This window comes from Strix aluco, chromosome 3 (assembly GCF_031877795.1).
Source record: "Strix aluco isolate bStrAlu1 chromosome 3, bStrAlu1.hap1, whole genome shotgun sequence".
NCBI lineage: Eukaryota > Metazoa > Chordata > Aves > Strigiformes > Strigidae > Strix > Strix aluco.
In genome coordinates this window covers 17,000,441-17,023,700 of record NC_133933.1, presented here as the reverse complement: position 1 = coordinate 17,023,700, position 23,260 = coordinate 17,000,441, and the positions used below count along the sequence as shown (strand labels likewise).

At 52.1% G+C, this 23,260-nt stretch overlaps 1 protein-coding gene across 2 annotated transcripts; it reads left to right on the top strand.

Moving 5' to 3' along the window:
• Positions 1 to 1,544: 1,544 nt before the first annotated feature.
• Positions 1,545 to 22,650, top strand: MERTK (MER proto-oncogene, tyrosine kinase). 2 transcript variants are annotated; one of them, XM_074820597.1, is made up of 19 exons: positions 1,545 to 1,653; positions 5,191 to 5,554; positions 5,849 to 5,949; positions 6,190 to 6,363; positions 8,019 to 8,105; positions 8,801 to 8,916; positions 11,397 to 11,580; positions 11,888 to 12,039; positions 15,182 to 15,332; positions 15,625 to 15,778; positions 17,171 to 17,256; positions 17,364 to 17,459; positions 17,761 to 17,841; positions 18,142 to 18,234; positions 18,378 to 18,496; positions 19,460 to 19,569; positions 19,771 to 19,930; positions 20,323 to 20,459; positions 22,072 to 22,650. In XM_074820597.1, the coding sequence occupies exons 1-19, from the start codon at positions 1,584 to 1,586 to the stop codon at positions 22,550 to 22,552; spliced, it is 2,916 nt and encodes a 971-aa protein (XP_074676698.1). In that variant the 5' UTR covers positions 1,545 to 1,583; the 3' UTR covers positions 22,553 to 22,650. The 2 variants fall into 2 exon arrangements, with proteins under 2 accessions (XP_074676698.1, XP_074676697.1); XM_074820596.1 differs by having other exon boundaries at positions 15,179 to 15,332.
• The last annotated feature ends 610 nt before the right edge of the window (positions 22,651 to 23,260 follow it).

The following is a 23,260-nucleotide window of genomic DNA, read 5'->3' as shown; positions in this document are numbered from 1 at the left end:
TCTGAAGTATGGAAATAAGTTGGAGAAAGGTCATTTGGGCTGCTCCTGAGCCTATATTCCATATGCTGCTGGGAGGAGACCAAGGATGGTGGTATGCTGAGCAAGGTGGAAGCTGCACATCACCAACCCAAGAGCATCCAACGTGGTCAGACTGTCTCCTGACAGCTGCTTCCAGACCCTTCCTATCATGAACCTCCCTGAGAGTTTCTCCTCTCCCTGTTTCTTCCTCCCTCTCCATGCGTCAGCCTCTTCCTGTGCCTCAAGCTGTGCCCAAATGAACCGCAACAAGCTGGAGACTAGTTTACACCAGCGCTGAGCAGAAACCAACTCACTGTAAAGAAATGACCCAAATTAGAGGATTTTCAAGAGGTGCTTAAATGCTCTTTACATGCCCATGTGTTTCCATTGTTTGTTTTCCTCCTCTTTCGCAGAAATTGCTCCCGCTTCCTCACCCCCTGTTATGACATTATCCCAATGTGAGGGGCTGTTTCCACTCTGCAGCCCACAAAGTCCAAAGGCTTTTCCATTCCTTTGTTCCCCAAAATTGCAAAGCCAGCAGCAACAGGGAACGCAGTCAGATGGAAGTGCACCCGTGCGGCAAAGGCTGACCACAAATGACAGGCTTGTATCAACAGCCAGCCTGGAAAGACAGAGGGACAAATGCCTGTCCCGTGGTCTCCTCCTACTCCCTGAGTGACACTGGATGCATGGGGAATGCACTCAAAATCTGGAGAAAAAGTGACACTGCTGGAGCTGCATGGAAGGTGCTGGCTCTTGGGCACCACTGAAGATGCTCAGTCTTTTTCTTCTCCCCTTTAATCTGGGCCTCTAGCAACACATGCCCTTCCTTAGCTGCTGATCACTTCAAGATGTAAGAAGCTGGTCTGGAGCGAAAGAGGCGGCGAGGGGGGAAATTCAATCTCTGTCACCAAGGCCTAAGAATATTAAGTGAATAAGCAGCTTTGCAAGTCAGAGAAGTCTGGGAGTGATTTGTTCTTTTTTCACTGAACTTAAGACTTTTTTCTTCACAAGTGGAAAAGATTTCAGATTGGATTTTGTATGGTTCTTTGCTTTCTAACAGCCAGAGAAGCACACTGCCCTTCCCAGTTCTCGTTATAAATTACACCCAGAAATGAGCAACTTCAGCAGAGCTGTCTTCTGGCCACATCTCTGTTTCCACGGTGTGCTGACCTAGTGCTAACCGAACAAAATGTACATCGCTTTTCCTAACCTCAAGGCTTTGGGAAGACTACAGCAGGCTGCTGGGAAAAAAAAAAAAAAAGTTACACTTGTATCATAGTCGCAAAGACTTTTATGTGCAGGGAGCAGAAACGCTGCGGCAGCGAAATACACCGAGTGACATCCAGTCCGGGTGCGGGTTCCCCAAATCCCAGGCAAGCACCGCCCCAAGCACCTTCCTGGAGACTCGGTGCTCCGGCGCTGCCCCGTCGCCGCCCCAGGCCGAGCCCCGGCGGGCGGGAGGCGGGTGGGGGCCGGGGCCGAGCCTGGGGCCGGGCCGGGGCGGGGCGGCGGCGCTGGCGGAGCGGCGCGGAGCGGAGCGCTGCCGCTGCCGCTGCCGGGCGATGGGCGGCGGGCGGTGGGCGCTGCTCTGGGCGCTGCTGGCGGCCCTGCGCCCGCCCCGCGGAGCGGCCGGTGAGTCCGCGGGGAGCCCGGGGCGGTGAGGGGGGTTCCGGGCTGGGGGCGCCCAGGACGGCCCTGGGATGGGCGGGCTGCTCGGGTGCCGGTGGGGGCGGCGGGGGTCCGGCGAGGGGTGTTTGCTGGGGGCAGGGGGAGCATTTTACCTCCAGAGGCTACTTCGTTTCACCCTGCCAGCGGCCGGGGTGACCACAGTGCCCCGCGCACCCCTCTCCTGCTCACTGGGCCTGCAGACTAAAGCGAAGCTTAAATCCTGGGGGGGAGCTCAGCAGTGATTTTGCTGCGAGTCTCTGGCAGCCCCAGAGGGAGCGGGTTTTGCCTTCCCGGGACACAGCTCTGCCTCTGCAGCCTGGTGGTCTCCCAGCACTTTGCTGATGCGATGTGCCTCTGCTTACCGGGGACACTGCGACAGGCAGGGACCAAAAGCAGCAACAGACCAGCGGGTCTGGGATTTATTCCGTTACCTGTGAGCCAGCTGCGTACTGGTGCTGGGAGAAATCACCAGGAAACGCTGTGGTTTGTGGCACAGGGACATGCTTTGCGGTGCTGTCAGTCTGCTGGCTTTTCAGCTCCACGTGCTTGGTTACCCACAAAAAGAAATGAGAAGAGACCAACTTAGTTTTTGGACTTAAAGTGTGCTGTCATCAGGGCTGCCTGATGTTTGGTCTCGGGCTGCGTGATGACTGGGCTTTGTAGCCCATGCTCAGGAATGCCAGGGTGTCTCAGAGTCGGTGTGAGGATTTAACCAGGAATCCTGGACTGGCTTATACAAAAGGTGTTCGAACCCCGAGAGTCTCTTTGGCAGGTGCAGCCCCAGGGGAAATTCACTTCTGACAGCTCCCGGGGATGGGAGGTAGGAAACCCCGCACTGAAGGGACTCTTCATTCCTTCTGTCCTGCCTGGGTGTGAAGTCATGCTCAACAAGTGCCTGAACAGAAAGCTGGTGTCAGCAGGTGAATTATTTCCAGTAATGGGAAATCCAGGGCTAGGGATGTAGGGAGCTTTTTGGCAGACCTGGGTGTTTTCTAATACCGTCCTTGCTGGGACTGCAGCAGAATGACTTGCTGTTTCAGTTGTGGGGTGTGCAACTCCCTGCTTTTGGTTTTTCATCTGTAATAAAGAATCTTGCCTCTAATAGCAGACAGATTTTCTTGTTAAAACTCAGTTCTCCAGAGCAGTAACAGAGAAAGGCACACGGGACCTGCCAGGCTGCAGAGAAAGATCTGTCTTTGCTAGCACTTCAGTTTTGCTGTGATCCCAGGTGTTTCAAGAGAGCAGCGCTGTACTTGCAAGTGGATTTATTTCCACGCCAGCTTTTCCCTCAGGCCAAGCTGCGGTAAGCGAGGGGAGCCACTCCAGTGTGGCAGGCACCCACGCAGGCACACAGGCTTTCAGCTCCTTGGCTCTAGCGTGGGCTTTTAGAGCTAGCCTAAGCAAATTGCTCTGGACACAAAGAAGGGGTGTCCTGCCACACAGGGCAAATTCTGTTGAAGACACCATGAAGGTATCCACATCCCAAACAGCTGGGGATGGAAGGGGTACCCAAAGGCAGTGCAAGATGTGAGAGATTCCTGTTGTCACATGAGTCAGAGAGGAAAGTATTTCATTCCTGGGCCAGCAATCACTTCTTTCCACTTAATGAGTATAGAAATTGAAGCTAAGATCCACTTTGCTCTTTGCCTTTAAACTTGAAGCAGCCTGGGGAAGCAGAAGTCATCCCAGAGCAGGCAGAGACCACCAGCACACATCCGCATCCTCCCTGGCCAGGGGTCCTCGCCGGGGGAGCTGCTCCAGCCAGAGCTAGAAAGCTTCAAAATGGAGCATGAAAACAGCTGTTTGAGGTTGGATTGTGCCAGGCAGCAACTGGCTTCAGGCTGGGTAACCTCCAGGAAGTGCAGGGGAGGGGAGGAGATTTGGGGTTGCTCGCTTGTTTGCATTTGGCAAATCTTTTTGGAGCTGCCTGGCTGTTTGAGAGCTGGTGACCCGGCCTGCAAGTAAATGGCAGTCGGCTGCATTTCACAGCAGTCACATGGCGTTTGTTTGTGTTGGGATGGTAAAGCTTAGGAAGCAGGTTGGAAAAGCTTAGGGTCTTTTTTTTTTTTCTGAAAGGGAAACCCATTGTTTTGTGTGAGAGCCAGGGAGAGCCTTACGCTTTCCTCTGTACCACCAGGCTGAGCAGAATTTAAAATCCCTTCTCAAATTTCTGTCTAGAAGTAGAATTTCTTGAGGGTTAAAAATAGCGAGCAATTTAGCAAAGGAATATATCCAGCCTCAAAATTAGGTTGTGTTTCTTGGCTCCCGGGAAAGCACACTAGGCTCATGCCCCATTACTCACAATAGTAATGACATAGCTTTAAAAACTTGTTTGATGTTTGAGGACTAAGACCTGCCTCAAAACAAACTCAGCTGAACTCTTGTTAAATAAAAAGGTGGTACTTTCTACCTGCGGTATTATCTTTTAAATTGTGAATAGGTTTTTTCTGGAAGAGGCAAATTCATTTAGTTGAAATTCCTGTCTGGCACAATGTCTTTGCTTGCTGAAGGCAGCAAGGAAGATTTACCACTCTGGATTTCGGTATGCCTGTGAAAGCCTCAGGAAGCTCGGAAACGGTCTAATAAAAGCATCTACTTGTGGTATATTCTCTAGATCTTATCTCTTCACGTTATCTCAATACAGTTTTGTTTGGGGGGAATTGCTTTATATGGAGCTGCTCTTCATCTTGTTCATGGCTGGGATGGGAAGTGTTGGGAAGGAGGGGGAAAACGCTGTTATGGGACTGGGTATGATTTACAGGTGGGGGCAAGAAGCCCTCAGAAAGAGCTGGTAAATAGCCTTCCCTTGGGAAAAATATCTTTGAAAAGACCCTGGGAGAACAACAGTAAACAGCAGCCGGCTCCTATACACTGTCTGAAGGCATTTCTTCATCCATCTGCAGCTGTTTTCCTGAGAAGAGCAGCTCAGTGGAGGCACTTAGCTTAGCAAAAGCGTTTGTAGTTGACTCAGAGAGCATCTCCCTCTTGCAGACCTGCTCACTCTGTCCTGGGAAGGGAGCAGTGTCACCAGCAAAGAGCCTAAAATTGGGGAAATCCCCACTGGGGACTCTTTCACTGCCCCAGCTGAAAATGCTTGAGATGAGGCCCCGAAAGGGATTTACTGGAGTAAAGTCCCAAATTCCTCCTGCCCAGGGATCCTTTTATATTCCAGTCCCGGGGGGTACGATGCAGCAGAAATAGCTCCTGCCTCTCCCCTGCCAAAAGAGAAGTGGCCGAGCACTTTCTTTAGCCTGGGCTGTTCCTGTTTGTTTCAAAAAAGGTTTTTTTGGAGGTGCTGCTTGCACATTGTTAGTCTCAGGACAGCCCCCAGCTCCATGTTTCCTCCTCGGGGCTCTTACAAGAGGTCTCAGAGATTTTGAATTTTTGGAGCATCTGTAAATGAACTGCCTTTAATTATTAATGGAAGCAGTGGGGCTTTGCAGGGTTTTGGAGGGGCCACTTGCTGCCTGGTGGTAACAAAATGGAGGTCGTTTCTTGCAGATGATGCTGACCAAAATAGAAGTCTAAGGCCATACCTGTCAGCAGAGTCTCACCGCTCCGAGCGAAGCGTGGCCACCGCTGGTCACTGGCCTTACCAGAGCACGGAGCAGCCCTGGGAGGAGCCCTCAGCCAGCTCTCTAGGACAGATTAAGTTTAACCCCACAATACGACACATCGTCATTAATGAGCACAAGGATGTCACGTTTAATTGCTCCATCAAAGTACCTCAGCTGCTGCTCAGGCCAGACACCCCGGGCATTTCCTTGTGGAAGGATGGGAAGGAGCTGCATGTGCTGGACCGTATCGCCACCAGCCACTTCGAGATCTCCGACAAGGAGGAGGTGGCAATGACCTCTACCTTCAGGTAACCAGTACTGTCCTTCCTGGAGGGGTGCCCTACGTGTTGGCTCCTGGGGAGAGATGGAAGGCTGGGCAGCTTGCAGGGTCTTGAGACCGGGACTAGGATGCGTAGGCACTCCCTAATTCCCAAAGTCTGGCTTTGGAAGCCCAGCTTCTGCTTGGTGTGTGCTGAGGGGTGATTGATACTGATTGAAACCCAACGCCAGGCTGGCAGTGTTTCTGTGTCCTTCTGCAGGAGCTGTGTGCGGGGGCAGTCTCCCTGCCAAAGCTCTGACATGGTCTCTGTTCTCTCTGGCAGCATCCTTGCCGTCCAGCGCTCGGATAATGGCTCGTACGTCTGCAAACTCAACATCTCTGGCATGGAGGTGGTGTCAGATCCGATCTCGGTGCAGCTGGAAGGTGAGCTGGAGGAGGGCTAGGGTAGATGTGCTGGAGGTGCATTGTGCCCTGGCTGAGTGACAGCCCCAGGGACTGTGATCTGGGACCTGTGAGCTGACCTCCAGAAACGGGGAGTCTTGGTTGGGAATGGGCTTGTTGCTGGAGCTGGGCACAGCCCTGGGCAGGACAGTTTGGAGTTGCTGATAGGGCTGTGTTTCCAAGCTCTCTGAATCTTCTGCTTCTCTGCTTGTGTCTGTGCAGGGCTCCCACACTTCATTCGTCAGCCTGAGAAGCTGAATGTCACCAAGAACAGTCCCTTCAACCTTACGTGCGAAGCTGTGGGCCCGCCAGAGCCTGTGGAGATCTACTGGTTTCGCAACAATGTCCGAGTCAATGAGAAGCCCCACATCTCCCCGTCAGTCCTGACCGTGCCAGGTGAGCCATGCAGTGTCCTTGCCACAGCCAGCTGGGACACCTCACCTCCGTGTGCCTACCGGGAAGGTCAGGGTGAGAAGGTGTCTTGTGCCATCTCACAGCCTGTCTCCTTGGCCTCACACATCCTGTTAGGCAGGAGGTGTGCTCCCATGCGCTGTCACAAGGCCGTTGAAGCCTGCTTTGTTTTTGTGTGGCACTGTGCATTGCTGATGCTTGACTGGAAAGCTCAGCACAGATAAATTTCCCAGGAGCATAAAATGCGGCCATCAAATTGTATGCAGTGGGACACGGGGGTCCAGATTTGCAAAAGAAGTACCACAGAGGTACCAGTTTGCAAAAATGAATCCCAGCCTGTCAGTGCTCTGTCCTCAGTGCTGGGAGTACGGCTCTGCCCAGCACCATCTGTGCTGCTTGTTTGGCAGCCCTGGGGACCACTCTGCCAGGGGTGATCTGGGGGCAGCAACCCCCATCTGATCCCTTCTGCCTGCTGCCAAAAATTTCTTCCTCAGAAGAGGCAGGACACTCAAACTGCTCTTTCCTAAGCAAGAAGGAGATTTTTCTCCTAGCCTGTGGCCATGCAAACAAGTACACTGCTGCTCTTACGGGCTGCTTTACTGGTCGTCCCCTCTTAAATGTCTCTGGAAGACCTTGGATTGGCCCCTGCAGTGTGTCTCCATGCCAGCCTGGTGGAGCACAGGGAGAAAAGTCCTTCTTGTAACATAAAACCCATCATGGTTTTGCTTCAGAGGCAAAAGAGAGGAGGGATTTCTTGATTTGCTCATGAGGACAAGGCCACTAGCTAATTAGCAGCCAGACTATACCTGACTTGTCTCGGCATCCAAAGGCAGGCTTTAAAAGGCAGTGAAAGCCGGAAGAGGTGACTCATTCCTCTTGGATGTTCTTGCATCCGGCTGGCACACACTAGGCCAGGTCATTTGAACAGTCTCCGTCCTGGCCCAGGAGCCCCATCACACCGAGCAGCACTGCTGATGGTGCGAGCAAACACTCAGCATGTCCAGCATGCTGTGGCGAGCCCGTCACCTTGCAGCAGCAGCAAGCACTGTGCCCAGGAGAAACAGCCCTGCACCTCCAGGAAAGTCCTTTGCATGAGACAAAAATCCTGAGCACTGTTCCTGCCCGGGGTCATCTCACACAGGCCATGCCAACATCCCAGGGGAAATGAACAGCCGTCCACACTCGGGTATTTCCAGTGGCCCCCAAAAGCGGTCGTTCTCCATTATCAGCTGGGAGATTTGAGCAATCTTCGAAAAGCAATAAGTCATCTGATTCAAGCTGTGGTGGTGGTCTCTTCTGCTTTCTGCCTTTCCCTTTCTGAACGCAAAACAAGTGCTTACTCAGGAGGTTGTGCAACGGCACCATAGAAACACCCAGTCCGGCCCACTGTACCGTGTTTCACACTGACGGCACACTCGTGCTCACGGCATGGAAGGTGGGTGAGCTGGATCGCAGGGGTCACTCCCGGGCAGTCGGTGCAGAAATGCCTTGAAGGGAAGTGATGAGTGCAAAATAAAAGGTCTTTTGTGTTGCTGGAAAAAATAAAGCAACAGTGCAAGAAAGGAAGCCGCAAGGGTTTTCTGTGAGCAGCGGGTGGAGAATTAGTGTGATTTGGGTGTTTTGTGTTTTTCCCCCTGCAGGTCTCAATGAAACAGCACTGTTCAGCTGCGAGGCTCACAACAGTAAAGGGCTGACCGCGTCCAGCCCAGGACAGGTCAACGTGAAAGGTAAGTGGCAACGTGATGCTCCCTTTACCCGTTGACTACGTGTATCCAAGCAGGAGCTGTCCTGGTCTCCACGCTTCCAAGCATTCATTCTATACAAGCTGAAGGAGATGTTTTTAGGACTCCCATACTTATTTTTCCTCATTTTAAACCTGTATTTAAAATCAAGAGAGATACATATAGTAGCATGGTCTCCCAGTGTGGTTCTGTCATCCCAATATCACTGCTGTGGGAGGAAGCGCTAAAAAAGCCATTTGAAAGCAGAACTGTCAGCCCCCGAGCAGATTTCAGAAGGGCTGTATTACTCTTTTCCTTCCTTCACAACCAGGGCGGTGCACACAGTTTTCCGCAGGAAATGGTGGAAATTCCCGACATTCCTGACAGGAGCCAATCTGGCAATGCGAGAAAGGTGTTCCCCAAAACATATCATTGCCTTTAAGCAACCCAGAGTGCTGTTTCAGTTCACAAATGTAGAACATGGTCAAAATAGTCCTGCAAATGACTTTTTTCTGCTTCCCTGTGCGGTGATCTGAAACACCTGCGGTACACCGATAGAGGACACCGTTGCAGCTGTAGCCAGGGCAGTGCTTGGGGTTCACGCACAGTCAGTCTGAGCCCCGAGAGCTGCCAGAAGGAAGCCAGACGTGCCACGTTTGTGCTTAGGCCTCCAGCTGACTGCCCTTGGCTTTTCCCTGCAGGAATACCATCTGCACCCACCAGCGTGCATGTCCTCAACCGAACGGCCCACAGTATCGTGATATCCTGGGTGCCAGGCTTTGATGCATTCTCTGCCTTGAACAGCTGCAGTGTCCAGGTAAGCATCCATAACCCTCCTTGCCCCAGCAACCTCCCCTCACACGAATGCTCTGAAGCAGGTGGAAATCAGTGTTGTTTGGCATGAACCACATGGATTTGACCAGGCTATTGGTTTGGACAAATAGAGTTGGACTCTCCCAGTGACTTTGAAAGGGGAAGCTGGCACGCTGTCCCACCTGCACCCTATGGTCCGGGTGACTGGGGAATTTGTGGTGGCATGATGTTGAGGAGACCCAAGATGAGCATCAAGCAGTCCCCAGGTGCTGGGACGTGCAGCAGCTGGAGCACCACCGAGGTGGACAGGCAGGAGGCTTGGAAGGAGCTGTTGGAGACCAGCTTGGTGGTGTCTGCTCAGAAGGAGCAGCTTTGCTCTGCCTGTTGTGAGGGGGCATAGTTGGTGGAAGGAGTCCCTCAGAGAAGCTGATGCAGGGAGCGTGAAGCAGGCTTTTGTCCTGGGAGCGGTGTGGTTGAGTGGGGGCAGAAATGAGGGGCGATGGGAACAGGCAAGCCACCTGCCTCGAAGAGCCCATGTGGGCTTGTGCCTGTGAAGCATGTGGGAGCGAGCCACAAGAATCTCTCCCCTCAGGTGAGACAGTCAGGTTGTCATGACTCTTCATGGAGAGATGCCAAGAACTGCTCCAAGTAGCTCTCCGGGAGACTTTGCAAGCCTTGACTTGCTGCAGGCACATGCTTGTCCCTACTTTTACCTCCTGGTCAAGCACTTCCCAACCAAGCAGCCTTCCTGCTGGGGTTTGGAGGTGGAGGTTTCTCTCATCTCAAGACTCCTGGGAAGTACTGGGAAGGAGCTGAGGGGTTGCCTGTCTCCTGGACAAGTCAGGGAATGCCATCTCCGTGGCTACAGCCCTGCAAGTAGTTTCCACCTGCTCTGTCTGTTTAACGTTGCTGGGTTTCACAGTTCAAGCCCATTGCTTGCTCTCTTGTGGATATTTTTTTATACTGGCTAATCTGTACTCTGGCTGAGGTAATGTGTGGAGAGAAGCAATGTTTGAAGCCAGATAAAAGTGAAAGGAGTTACAGGGAGGAAAGGTACCAGAGCTAATATTAGTGCTGTGTCCACTGCTGCCTTCCAGCTGGAGCTCGGGAAGTGGGGTGGAGAGCCAAGGAATTTCCTATGACTTAACGTTCACAGTCTGTCAGTAGGAAATAGCATTTTGAATTGGAAAACAAGACATGATTTCTGGCAAAAACACAGCTGTGACTAAGCCTTTTTGCTCCTGTCCACTTTGATAATCCCCTTGCTTGGGTAGTGAGGTCCACCGACGAAGTGACTCATTTCTGAGCATGCCGGTGCTTAAAAGGGGAAGCTGTTGTTGTCACACCTGCCAAGTTCAAACTCTTTAAGCTTGAAAAAAGCCTGATTTTTTAAAAAATATATTAATTTGATGGACTCTCTCTAGAAGACAAGTTGAGGATTGAGATAGCTGAGCTGGGCTTGATGCTCAGAACAGCCAGTCCCAGCAGTGCTTTCAGGAGCAGCTTGCACGTTCATCTGATCACCTGCTCAGCTTTATGAGGCTGAAGGCTATTCTCTATCATTTTGGCTGGAAAATGCTAGTGTTAATGCTGAGACCATCCTGAGCATCCTGGGCTACCCAGGGGGTACCCAGGGGGTACCCAGGGGGTACTCTTGTTGCTTAAGCAGAAGGGCAGGTCTCCTGCCACCCCAAAACCATGCATGGAGAGGACTGTATGACTTTCTGCTGACGGTTCACACTGAAACACATCCTGTGAGTTGTCTTCCAAGGTAACTGTCTCACTTGCTCTGACATCCCTTGTGCTTGTTCTTCCTTCTTTCCTCCCACTGTCCCAGCCCAGGCCACTCTTGTGGTGCATCCCACAAAATGAGACACTTTCCAGAGGACTGCAAGGGCTGTGTGGGCAGCTACATGGGTGCTCAACAGCCAGCCCTTTGGGGAGAGAGCAGCTTCTCTTTGTGACTTGTTTTTAGTACGTTGAATTCATCCATGCTGCTAAATGTAATGATGGAGTCTAATGAGCTCTGTGATCAGTCCTGCAACATCTGATGGCAATAAGTCCTGCGATCTAATGATGTGTTGCACAAAAAAGGACTTTTCTGTGTTTGGTCGGGACTCGCTGCCTGGTAATGTTATTGGGTGCTCCTTTTGCTCCCTGCCACAAGAAAGAGCAAATCATCCCTCACTCCTCCTTTCCACAGTGATGGCGATTTCACACATCTCTGCCATGTCCCCACCGCAACTCATCCTCCACGTGCACTGAAGCCTTCGCCCTGGGCCCTGCAAAGGGGCTGCCGTCAGCTTTCTGCTCAGCAGAGGCTAGCCAGCGTTCAGGAACAAGGCCCTGCTAGTGTTTGAATGGGAGGCAGGGAGAGAGGCAGGGCTCTGGATCCTGTTTACAGATGTAAAATTCCTGCCATGCGTCTCACCCTGCAGGTTGCTGCTGACTAATCCTTGTTTGTGGACTGATTTTTCAATTAAGGTCAAGGAAATTGTTCCACGACGCAACGTCTCACTTCTGCTGTTTGACACCTTGGTGCCTCCCCACACGTATCACATCCAGCAGCTGGAGCCCATGGCGGACTATAACATCCACGTTTCCTGCAGGAATGAAGTCGGCTGGTCGGCATTTAGCCCCTGGATAACCGCCAGCACCACTGAGGGAGGTAGGAAATAAGTAGCGAAGACTGAGAAGGGCTTCCCTGCCTCAGTTGCGTAGCTGTGCTTTGTACAGGACTCTCAGGATGAGGTGCTGGTCCAGAGTCATGGTTGCTTATGTGGTGGGGACATCTCGACTCTGTTGATTGGGGAAAGGAAATTTACTCATGGGGGGTCACCTGCTGGAAATATTAAAGGCTGTAGGAAATACTGTGTGCTTTTTGTTTGAGCTACAGCTCATCTTCCATCAGCCTACCACATCCCTGTACCCATCCACCCGGCTCCCCTCACTTTCTTTCTCTTTGATTCCTGCAGCTCCGACCACGCCGCCACTGAATGTCACGGTGTCATTCAATGAATCCAGCTCCTCCCTAGAGATCCGATGGGTGAAGCCGCCCCTGGGGAGAATCCATGGGGAACTGCAGGGCTATCACATCTGGTACAGGTGGCAGAACTCCAAGGGGTTGGTAAGTCACCTGGAAATGGGGAAGAATGGCTAAAGCCTAGAAAAAAAATCACAGCAGGCATCAAGCAGGGATGTCCAGTTTGGTCTTGGTGCTTCCATATATTCTTTCTAGGCTTATTTGTCTGCTGTCTTGTGCTTTCATCTGGGCTTTTTAAACACAAGTGGTCTCTCTCTCTCTCATGTTTATTTAACTCATGGTGATGTCCTAAGTCATTCATACTGGGAAGGTGCAGTTCTGCATGAAGAAGACAAGAGGTCTTCTACCACAGCTCCTGTTCTCTAAAATAGAAGTGAGATGCTCTTCCCAGTGTTGACAGTCTTTGGTATGGCCTTTGGAGTGCCAGTTAAGGTTTGTCAGCACCTCTTGGCGCTTTCAGCAATGGAGTCAATCGTAAGGTGTTTGGGAGAATTTGTTCCCTGGGCTTTGAGTCGTTCCTTACTCAGATGGGGTTTATTCCACGCAGTAACTCACCTGCAAACCCACGGCAAAGAGTTTCATAGCTCAAGGAACATTTTGAGGCTGGGGGCCTGTCCATGAGCATATGAAGTAATCTGGCATAACCTTTCCTAGGATTTGGGAAGTAGCCCTCAGGAATTTGCTAGAGTGAGGTTGGCCTGACCTCTTGGGCAGTCCTGGCTCATCTCAGCTACTGGGCGGAAGATCATCCTGTCCGGGCTCTGCCAGTGGTCAGGGAGCCTCTGGATAATTGCGCAGATGTATCCAGTTGTCGCCTCTGCACTGTGGTTTGGTCTTCTTCTGTCCCAGGCTGAAAGCACAGAGAGGCACTGATGGCCTGAACCCGATGTGGAAAAAGTGACTCACAGCCTATTTTTTGTAGGATGCTGCATTTTCTGTTCTCCTTTTGTGCCTCTGAAAAAGGGCATGTATAGATCCAGACCGAATGAAGTCAGGGAAACAATATTATGGTCTTGTGACTAGCATGGAAAAAAAATTGCTGACATATTTGTCGTGTCTCAAGAAGAAAGCAAAAAAGAGGACTTGCCCTTTAAGCCCTGGGAGACTGTCTTTTTTTTGTTGTTGTTTTTTATAAATTTCCCCAGTCAAATGCTTATGGGATGAAATTTCTGCTTGGGTGCCTGGTCCATAATTGTTCTCATTAACTCTGGCTTTCAGGAGGCTCAAAAAACCTCTCTAGCAGGGAGAGAGTTCAGGTGGGAGGTGGCTGTGCAAGGGACCTTGGCTCTTGGCAGACCAAATGAGGCAGTTGTATTTGTTGCTGATCTGTTTCAGCAACCTCCAGGTTTTATGGAATGCAAAAACACGTGACAGTGCCAGTCGAGGGCAGGGGCCAGCACCTTTTTTATAAGGGCTGTCGCAGAATTAAGAGTCACGGGAACAGCTTGAGCCTGTGCCGTAACTGGATGATCTTCAAGGTCTTTTCCAACCTAGACGATTCTGTGATTCTGTAACCTTTCTGCAGAGCACCATGGGCTGGTGTGGTGCCCAGTTCTCCCATGCACCCCCAAGGGTCTCCTGAGCCAATGGACAGACAGTCTGAAGCACAAGAGCAATATGCTTGCTGTCGAATAGAGCTCTGAATTCTCAAAAATAAAGTCTCCGAGTTTTGGCTAAATACGAAATACCCCAAAATAACCATCAGTATAACAACCCCAGCACAATAAAGGCAGGGGGGTCCTGTATTTCTGTGTCAGCAGGGCCACCTGCAGGCCTCTTCTTCACAACCAGCTTAAAAACTATTTTAAAAGCTTTGAAAAGGTTGCTTTATTTTATTCTTAAACCAGCAGTTCTTGTTTGAGCCAAGGCTGCCGGAGCTGGGACGTGAAGAAATTCCTCAACTACCACAAGACTCATAAAAAACCATTAACTTCGGCAGTTCTGTCCTGCCAGAATGGCTGTCTGCTTTGCCAGTGTGCTCATGCTCTCCACGGTCTGTTTGATATCAGCTGGGCTCTGTCCTCAGATGACACAGCAGAGCCGTCTGCTATGTGAAAGGATCCCGGTGCATTTTTGGGCTGGCAGTAGGGAAAGGATCTTGTGTGCATTTCTGCCAAAAGATGCCGTGAATGTGAAGTGGGAGGAAAGCAGGAGGAAAGAGGCAGCCGTGGTATCAGCTCATGCCACTGCCCCACAGCGCAGACACGCTTCTGGAGCTGGGGCATGATTCACATCCATTTCTGTGGCTTTTTAATGACTGTGAACAGAAACCAGTTCCCACTGAGCAGCTCTGATTTCCTCCTCCTTGCCCACCAATCCCCCTTGGCTGCTGCTTTTGCTCGGCCATGTGACGTTCAGCCAGGGTAAGGAGCTGGGCTCTGCCAGCTGCAGCAGGCTGCGAGATGTTTTGGACACCACTGGGCAGCTGTTTTGCAGCTGGAGGTCGGCAGGGAGCAGCAGCAGGCCCTTTCTCTGCTAAATTTGTCCAGGAAACAACAGGAAAGTTGCAGGGAAAGACTCACTTGTGTTTTTACTGAGGAAAAAGGTCTGTGCCATGGAGCATGCTGCCTCCATCATGTTACCAGGCAAGGAAACACACCCTTAGAACTGGAAATACTATTAGCTCGACACAAAAACCACAGTCAGAAAATATCTGCCCTAAGATCTACTTTCTGTGGCAGGGCACTTGAACGATCAAACCAGGAGCGCTGCGGCTGAAAGCGGTTGGAGATGCTCTGCAGAGGAGCTGTGGTGACGGGTGCTGAGGCTCTGTGGGTGCTGAGGGGCACAAGCTGTGGGCATCCCTGGCCAGCAGTGAAGAGGGGTGCGAGCCTCTGCTGGTCAAGTCAACTGCAAAGAAGGCTGGGGGTCAAAATCCATGTTACCGCCAGTGCATGAAATACCTTTCCCCCTTCTTTGGATGATTGCTTTCCTGCCTCTTTTCTGGCTCAGCCTGGTGGTCCAAGCAAAGAGCAACAGCAGCACGAGGTGTGAATGGGAAATTCTGCTCAAACCCTTTCTAGATCCCATCCAGCTCTTGCAGGCAGAGCTATTATTCTCCGTAAATAGTTTGGTGCTGCATTTCCTCTGGGCTTGTGAAAGCAAAGCAATGCAGAAGTTTGACAAGGGGACAATTCTCAATAAATCCCTGGGTTTCCTTCCTGCTGTAGGGACGGGCCGCTGTCTCCCCCAGCCCAGGCTTTTCTTCCCTTCTTCTCTCCAGCAGAACGCCTCCGCTGAAGCCTGGCAGAACACCAGCGTGGCCATCCTGCCCGTGGCGGCCACCAATGCCACCTGCTCCATCCGCGTGGCTGCCATCACCAAAGGGGGAGTGGGACCTTTCAGCAGCCCGGTGGAGGTCTTCATCCCTAGCAGAGGTAAGGAGATGCCCGTCCCTGCCCGTGCAGCGTGGATGCAGGGGAGGATCCCTCCATCCCCCTTCAGACACTTTCCCCGTCAGCCAGGCCAAGAATCTGGGACCTTCAGGGTGCTTTGGTCGCCAGGAGAGACTTGCTCTTCATGTGCAACCTTGGTCCTCATGCCCCCTTCTCCTGTGTAACCCTGTAGGCTTTACTGGGTTTGGTTTCAGCCCCTGGGAAATCTTCCCCCCATCCCTGGGTGCTGCAGGCTGACTCTTTCACCAGCTCCATTAATGGGATATTTTCTTAGGATTAAAAGCTTCAGCCCCCTCTTCGACTCCAGCCTCTGGGAACACAGACTCCTTCATCATAGCCCTGGGCTTTATCTGCGGGACAATTGCCGTCGGGCTCATCCTCTGCTTGTCCGTGGTCATCCAGAAAAGATGTGTGGAAACAAAATATGGGTAAGCTGAAGGGAAAACAGATTACAGAGGTGCTCCAAGCTGGGCAGGTTGCAGGTGCGTGGAACACGGGCAGGCAGGGCTGGTGGCCAGCAGCCCACGATGGACTTGGGGACAAGGTTTCTAGGTTTTTGTCTCCAGTACTAACATTGCTGCCACAAATGGAATTTTTTATGCCTGTCGTGAAGGACTAAGTATATTTTTACTCCAGCGATGGTACTTCCCCTCCCTTCCTTAGTCCAGCAGTTCACCTTTCACTCACTATTGCTATTTTTAAAGGGAAGTAAACTTGTGCAACTTGTTATGGGAGGGTGGCGTCGGCATTTTGACACAGAGATGAGAGAGCAGAGATGTATAATATCCTGTGTCCTAGAGAAACCCCTTCTGCCTCATCACACACCAGATCTGTCTTGGTCTGATGGGTAAGCGTGGCACCAGCCCTGCTGAGCAGAGAGACTGCCATTGGACTGCCAGAGTGGTGTTTTAATAATGTGGACAAAGGGCAGATTTCTGCTACAATAAGCCAATGCTACTCACTTACCCCTGTGACTTTCTAAGTGGCATTTAACTGCCCTGTGCTACCGGTTTTGTTAAACAATTGTGGTGCTAGCAGCTTTTCTTATAAGTGCTATCCCTTGGGTGTCTGCTGCCAAATTGGAAATGTGATATAACTCCTTTGGAAGAGCATCATTTCAGTAAGGGAGTTTACTGAGCTGATGAAGGAATCCCACCTACTCTGATGTCCCGTGGCATCACCCCATCCCATTTTGGAAACTGGTAGTGTGTAAGGATCCCTTTCCTAACTGGTGTAGCATTGATGCTAGCTCCCTGGCAGCTCTTGAGCACCTGCTGTGCTTTTGTTTCTGGGAGCTGGACTCTGCATGGCCCTGTGCTGGAGGGGTTGCACAGCATCTCCCAACAGAATGCCCATCACCACTGTTTTGGGGCCATGGTGTGAAGCTCCCTTTAGTTTCTTTTAGGCTAACGGGTGGGAGTTGCACATACTAACGGAGAGCATTGACAGGCTAGAGTTGTACCCCAGGCAAAAGAAGACATAGCTTTAGGAGATGGTAGATCTGGGCACCATATTCCTGCTAGTACAGACTGCTCTCTGAGTAGGAAATGAGTATCCTGTTTCCTCCCCAAAAAACCTCTGTGACTCACTCCTTGACAGGTCAGCCTTGTTTATCAAGTGGCTGTTTTGCTCAGACGCTGTAAGCAATGGCACTCATCCAGTAAGAGGGAAATGAAAAAGATTAGGGCGGATGTGCATTTCCTCCTTTACTACCGATACCCCTGGTTGTGCCGTGGTCGCCTGCCCCTGCAGCAGCAGTTCCCTCCTCAGAGGAGAAGCAGCCGCACGTGGCCCAGCAGGATCTGTTTCTGTCCCACTAGGAATGCTTTCAGCAGGAACAACTCGGAGCTGGCAGTGAACTACACGGCCAAGAAGTCCTACTGCCGGAGAGCCGTTGAACTTACTTGTAAGTATATTTTTTTATCCCTCTGCAAGGAGGTTGACGGGAATATCGCAGCAGCGATATGTCTGCAGGTTGGAGGTGACCTGAGGTCCTGTTCTCCTCTCTCGCAGTGGGCAGCCTGGGCATCAGCAGTGAGCTCCAGCAGAAGCTGCAGGATGTTGTCGTGGACAGAAACGCCCTCAGCTTGGGGAAGGTCCTGGGAGAGGGTGAGTGCTGGGGATGGAGAGCTGGGGATGGACATACAGGGCAGGGGCTGCCACTGTTACCTATGTCATCCCCCAGCTCCAGGCCCAGGGGACGTGGGGAGATGGTGGGTCAAGATGACCGAGTGCCAGGACCCCTGGGTTCATGTCCTTCTGCCACTGATGAGACACAAGCCTCCCTCACAGCCTTTTGGGGATGAGTTCTCTGTCTTAGAGCATTTCAGATCTTCAAGGACATAGTGGTGTCCTGAAAGGTGGTACTTCAGGCTGTGGTTAAAGTGCTTGCTTCTTTCCCATGGTGCAGGGGAGTTCGGGTCGGTGATGGAGGGGCATCTCAGCCAGCCTGAAAGCACCCCACAGAAGGTGGCTGTGAAGACCATGAAGCGTAAGTCATAACCCTGGCCTCGTAGAACTTGACATTGTTTGTCCCAGTGGGTGCCAGCATTCCTGCTACCTGTCTCAGATGCTCTCTCTGCATCCTGGCACCATTTTGTGGCCTCTCTGCCACAGCTCCTTGTGCCAGTCAGGAAGGTGCACTCAGACAGCCAAGGATGGCAGAGACATGCCGGTGGTCCCTTCCCCCTGACCCACGCAGGAGCTGTGCTGTGAAGGGAGATGACAGCAGTGATTTGGGGTGCTAAAGCTCTTGGGGTTTTAAACCTCCTCCTTTTTCTCTACTTCCCAGTGGATAACTTTTCCCAAAGGGAGATAGAAGAGTTCCTCAGCGAAGCAGCGTGCATGAAGGACTTTGACCATCCCAATGTCATCAAGCTCCTAGGTACGGGCTGTCACTCCTCACCCTCCAGCTGGGATTTGGGCTGGGGAGCTGGCCCAGGGAGTGCTCGGGCCCCACACAGATGTCTGCAGGGGGAGTGTGGTCCCTTTGCCCATGGGGCTGTGCAACCTGTCTGTGTTTTCCAGGTGTGTGCATCGAGCTGAGCTCCCAGCAGGTCCCCAAGCCCATGGTGATTCTCCCTTTCATGAAATACGGTGACCTGCACAGCTTCCTGCTTCGCTCACGGCTGGAGATGGCCCCACAGGTAATGAGCGCAAGGAGCAGAGGGCCCTGCGTCTGTGAGGAGCAAGGTGGGACCGTGCTTCTTTTGGGGAGAAACCTGCCTTTGTTTTTTGAGAACAAAAGAGGACTTGGTTGTAGTCCTGCTTCCTGCCTTTTTCAGGTGGCAGCTCTGGGATCCAGCTCCACAAAAGCCTGTGCGATTCTCACCTTCCCTTCTCCAGGCTGAAAGAGCCCAACTATCTCAGCTGCCCCTTGTACACCATCTCCTTCAGCCCCGTCTTAGTGGGCTTCTGTGGGCTTGATCCAACATGTCTTTCTCCTACTGAGGAGTCTCAAATGGGACACAGCATCCAGATGTGGCCTCACCAGTGCCAAACTGGGGGAAGAATAGTTTCTCTTGACGTGCTGGCTTCACTCTTGTTCATGCAGCCTGCCGCAAGGTTGGCCTTCGCTGGCACAAAGGCGCACTGCTGAACCATGGTCAGCTTGCTCTACACCAGAGCCCTTTTCTACAGTGCTGTTTTCTAGCCAAAAATAAGTGGTCTGAAGGCAGCCAGTGGGAAAGGCAAGAAGGAAGCAATGTCTAGTCGCAGTTGCAGTCCAGAGACATGGAAGGAGGAGGCGGGGGTGGGAAAGGTATCCACTGCTACAGCAAACCACAGTGAGATGTGGTTTGCCAAGCTGGGCTCTTCCGGCCAGTGGCACAGCTGGGCAGACAGTGCTTGTGGTTATTGCTAAAACAACTGTCCCCGCATCTGCAGCTCCTGCAGGCTTGTGATTCGATATGTCTTGCAGTCTGAGGGCATTAGCCCAGCGGGGATGAGAGAGGCCACAGTGGCTGCTGCTGTGGGCTCCTGGTGCTTCCCAAGGCCAGTGAGACCACTAGGATGTCAGCCAGCAGCCCTGGACAGGGAGGCCTTTTGGATCAAACCAAATGTGCTTCCCAAAGGGCTTGTACTGTCTAACCCGCACCTTCCCTTTCCAGTTTGTGCCCCTGCAGACGCTGGTGAAGTTCATGGTTGATATTGCCCTGGGGATGGAGTATCTGAGCAGTCAGCACTTTCTCCACAGGGATTTGGCAGCTCGAAACTGCATGTGAGTTTGTTTTCCTCTGTTTCATCCTGGATAGACGAACACCAGTGGAAGCCCTGTGGTTTTACAGCACAACTTGGCTTCCTTCAGCAAAACCTCCCTCAGTCTTGAGAGACATGGGGAAAGAGCTCAGCCTCAGGTTTCTGCTTCAGAATTTGGCACATTGAACTTTTCTATCTTGTCATGCCTGTTTCTGCCTGACAGGTTACGGGACGACAAGACGGTGTGCGTGGCAGACTTTGGTTTGTCGAAGAAGATTTACAGTGGCGATTACTACCGTCAGGGCCGAATAGCAAAAATGCCGGTGAAGTGGATCGCCATTGAGTCCCTGGCTGACCGTGTCTACACCACTAAGAGTGATGTGGTAGGTCCATGTGGCTGGGCAGCCAGGTGGCAGGAGGCAAAAGCTGGGGACCAATCCCCTGGGTTGAGTTGTCCACCCTCGCCAGACTTCGTTACAGTTGTTCTTGTACCCTGGAAGTGCAAAGCCAGAGGAGCGGGAGGCTGTCGGTAACAGGACGTGCTGACCTTTTGCTGCCTGTCCAACCTCCTGGAATAGGTTTATTGAGTGGGACAGCACCACTTCTGTGGCATTGCTTGTTATTTCCAATTTTGGAGAGGGCAGGACTGGAGCGACAACTCTTAGCATTGTGCAGGGGCCCAGTGGATGCTGAGCAGTGACCTTTCCTCATGAAAAGCTTCATTCATTCCTCCTGGAAATGTCCTTTCAGTGTGCTTTTCCCTTTGTCCTTGCAGTGGGCATTTGGCGTTACCATGTGGGAGATAGTGACCCGAGGGATGACACCCTACCCAGGAGTGCAGAACCACGAGATCTACGAGTACCTCTTCCACGGGCAGCGCCTGAAGAAGCCGGAGGACTGCTCAGATGAGCTGTGAGTATTGTAACACTGTTTCTGGGCTGTAGTGCAGGCGGTTTGCTCTGTCTGCCAGCAGACAGCCTGTGCATCACTTGCCCTTAGCTGAGGTGGTTTCTGTGGGGTGCTACTCTTTGTGCTTTGCGGCTCTCAGTTGCTGACGTCCTTTCTTTAAGGACAACTGCTTGTGGTGTGGATTTGTGGCTTAGCACTGAATGTGGCCAAAAGCCTGCAAAGCCGTGCATCTCAGCACAATTAAAGACCATTCCGGCACACCCGTGCTCCCACCTGCTGCAAACCTCCTCTCCAAGCAGAGTAAGATGGGTCTGTACTGGAGAGGGAGTCACCTTCCACCTCACCCCCTCCATTTCTCCCACAGTTCCCAGAAACAACAGTTATTAAAGACGGGATTTTTTAAAAAATGGCAAGGATTTAACCTTTTCTTCCTTGTGGGCTTAACAGGCAGGGAGCTTACAAGAACACACATGTAGGTTAGCTCTCAAGAGGAAGGCTGGCCAGAATGGTGTGGGTCAAATTTTAAATTAAAGTATCACAGAAATAAAAACTTCAAAATCCTTAATATTTGCATAATCTCCTGAGTTTTAATATGCCTAATAAAAGCTGGATCCCAGACCAGAGCAGCGTATCACCCAGGGAGGAAAAAGCATCTTTGTAAGTCCAGGCAAACGGGCGCATAGAAATCCCCGAAAGTATCCCGGGAGAAATCAATGTGTTTGCAGGGCTGGCACAGAGGGTGGAGGAGCTGAGCTGTCAGCGGTCACCTCGCTGGTCCTGCGGGGACAGGAGCACTGCCCTCTGCAGTTTGTGGTGGAGGAATCAGACTTTTTAGGGGTTTTTTGTGTTTGTTTTTTTTAAGATAGTTTTGTCTGGAAGGTCTTGGCTGGTGGTGCTCTTCTCTGCCCCACAAAACTCAGGGCTCTTCAGTGCCTAAAATCTATAAATCTGGAAAGGGAAAATGGGGAAGCCTCTAAACTTTGCATTTCTGAACAGCTCAGCATGGTTTTTTCTTCCTGAGTTTTTCTCCGGTGCCATTACAGCTGAAAATGTTTAAACCCCTCATGGCTAAAAGCTTGAAATACAAAAACAGTTAAACTAGCAAAGCTGCTTGGAGTCACACAGCGGTTCCTACAAGGCCCCTCTCCAAGGCGGGTCCCTGAAGAAAGCGGCAAAGAAACCTTTTATGGGATCCAGCCTGCTGGCGGGCAGAGGAAGTGTGTGCCAGCAGCGACTTTCAGGGAGGCGCTGGGACTTTCCAGTGCGCCCTGACATCCAGCCTGGGCACAGGCACCTGCAGGAAGGACGAGAGAAGGACTTAGTGTCCCAGGAGCAGGATTAGGGTGTGTCTGGGGCACAGATCCCAGGGCTGCAGCTGGCTGCCTCTGCCCGACCCTCAGTGAGGTCCAGGCACTGGAAGAGACTTCTAACAGCAGCTTGGGCTGATCAGCCCCTGCCATGGGGCAAACAGCCTAAGCAGGGGAGCTGATTGTGCGTTGGTTTGATGCAAAGCAGCTCAGGGCTTGCCCAGTTTGGAGAGAAGCCCCTGTACATCCCCTAGCCCAGAGCCTGGCAACATCCTGCCCAATAACCACGCTCCTCTCCCTGTTTCCAGGTATGAAATCATGTCTGTGTGCTGGAGAGCTGACCCCGCCACCCGCCCAACGTTCTCACAGCTGAAGGTCCATCTGGAGAAGCTGCTGGAAAACCTGCCCACTGTCAGGGAATCTGGGGATGTCATTTACATCAACACTAGCCTGCCCGAGGAGAGCCCAGACTCCACCCAGGATTCGGGCTTCCCCCAAGCGGACTCTGATTTGGACCCTGGGGACATTGCCGAGCCCTGCTCCCCCCGAGCGGAGGTGGCACTGGTGGCCGTGGATGTCCATGACAATGAACGATGGGAGACGAGGTACGTCGTGGAGGAGCAGCTCGGCAGCCCCGCCGAGGAGGCCTACGTCCCGCTGCTGCCCGAGCGGGTGGCCAGCGAGGGCTCGGCGTGGACCCAGGCCAGCACCCTGCCCGCTGGTGGCTCGCTCACGCCAGGGCTGCTGCCCATCAATGGCTGCGTGGAGGACTCTGAAGTGCTGCTGTGAAAGGGGGAGCCAGCACAGAGTGGGGTATAAATGGGCTCTCAGAAAAGGACAGAAAGGGTATATTTTAATAAACAGTCATCTGTTTTATTTCTTCCTGCATTATTTTTGTGGTGGAGTCTGGCCCTTCCCAGGAGCTCTTTCCTGGGCTGAAGTCACGGGAGTTTGTAATTAAATACTGTAATTATTTTTTCTGTATTGGGATGTTTTTGGTATTTGAGCTCCCTGCGGCTCACAGGCAGAGGGGCAGCCCCTAACCTCCCCGGGGGTAACAGAACACGGCCGGGGGGGACGGTGCCAAGGTGTGGGGACACACAGCGAGCTCCCCCGTGTCCCCCCATGTGGGGTTGGCTTCCCGCCATCCAGGCTGCGCTGGCAGCAAACAGCAAGGGTGCAACTGGCTTTGCATGGCCTTTTTATTTTTTTCCCTTTTTCACTATTTGTTGTGGCTTTTGTGATGGGTCGCCCTGTGCACAGTCTGTGTTCCTGCTATGCAGCCCACTGGTGGGATTTTACCCTGCGAGACATCCCCATCGAAAATCGCCAGGCAGAGCCCCAACAGGAACAGTGGGTACCTCAAAATCCCTTTCTCTCGGACAGCAGGATTCCCTCTGTCCCGGCTCTGTGCCAAGAAAACCACCGTTCCTCTTGCAACGGCAGGGAAACAGGAGTCTGTAAGTGGGGTGCGAGGAGAGATGGAGCTGCCCCGCG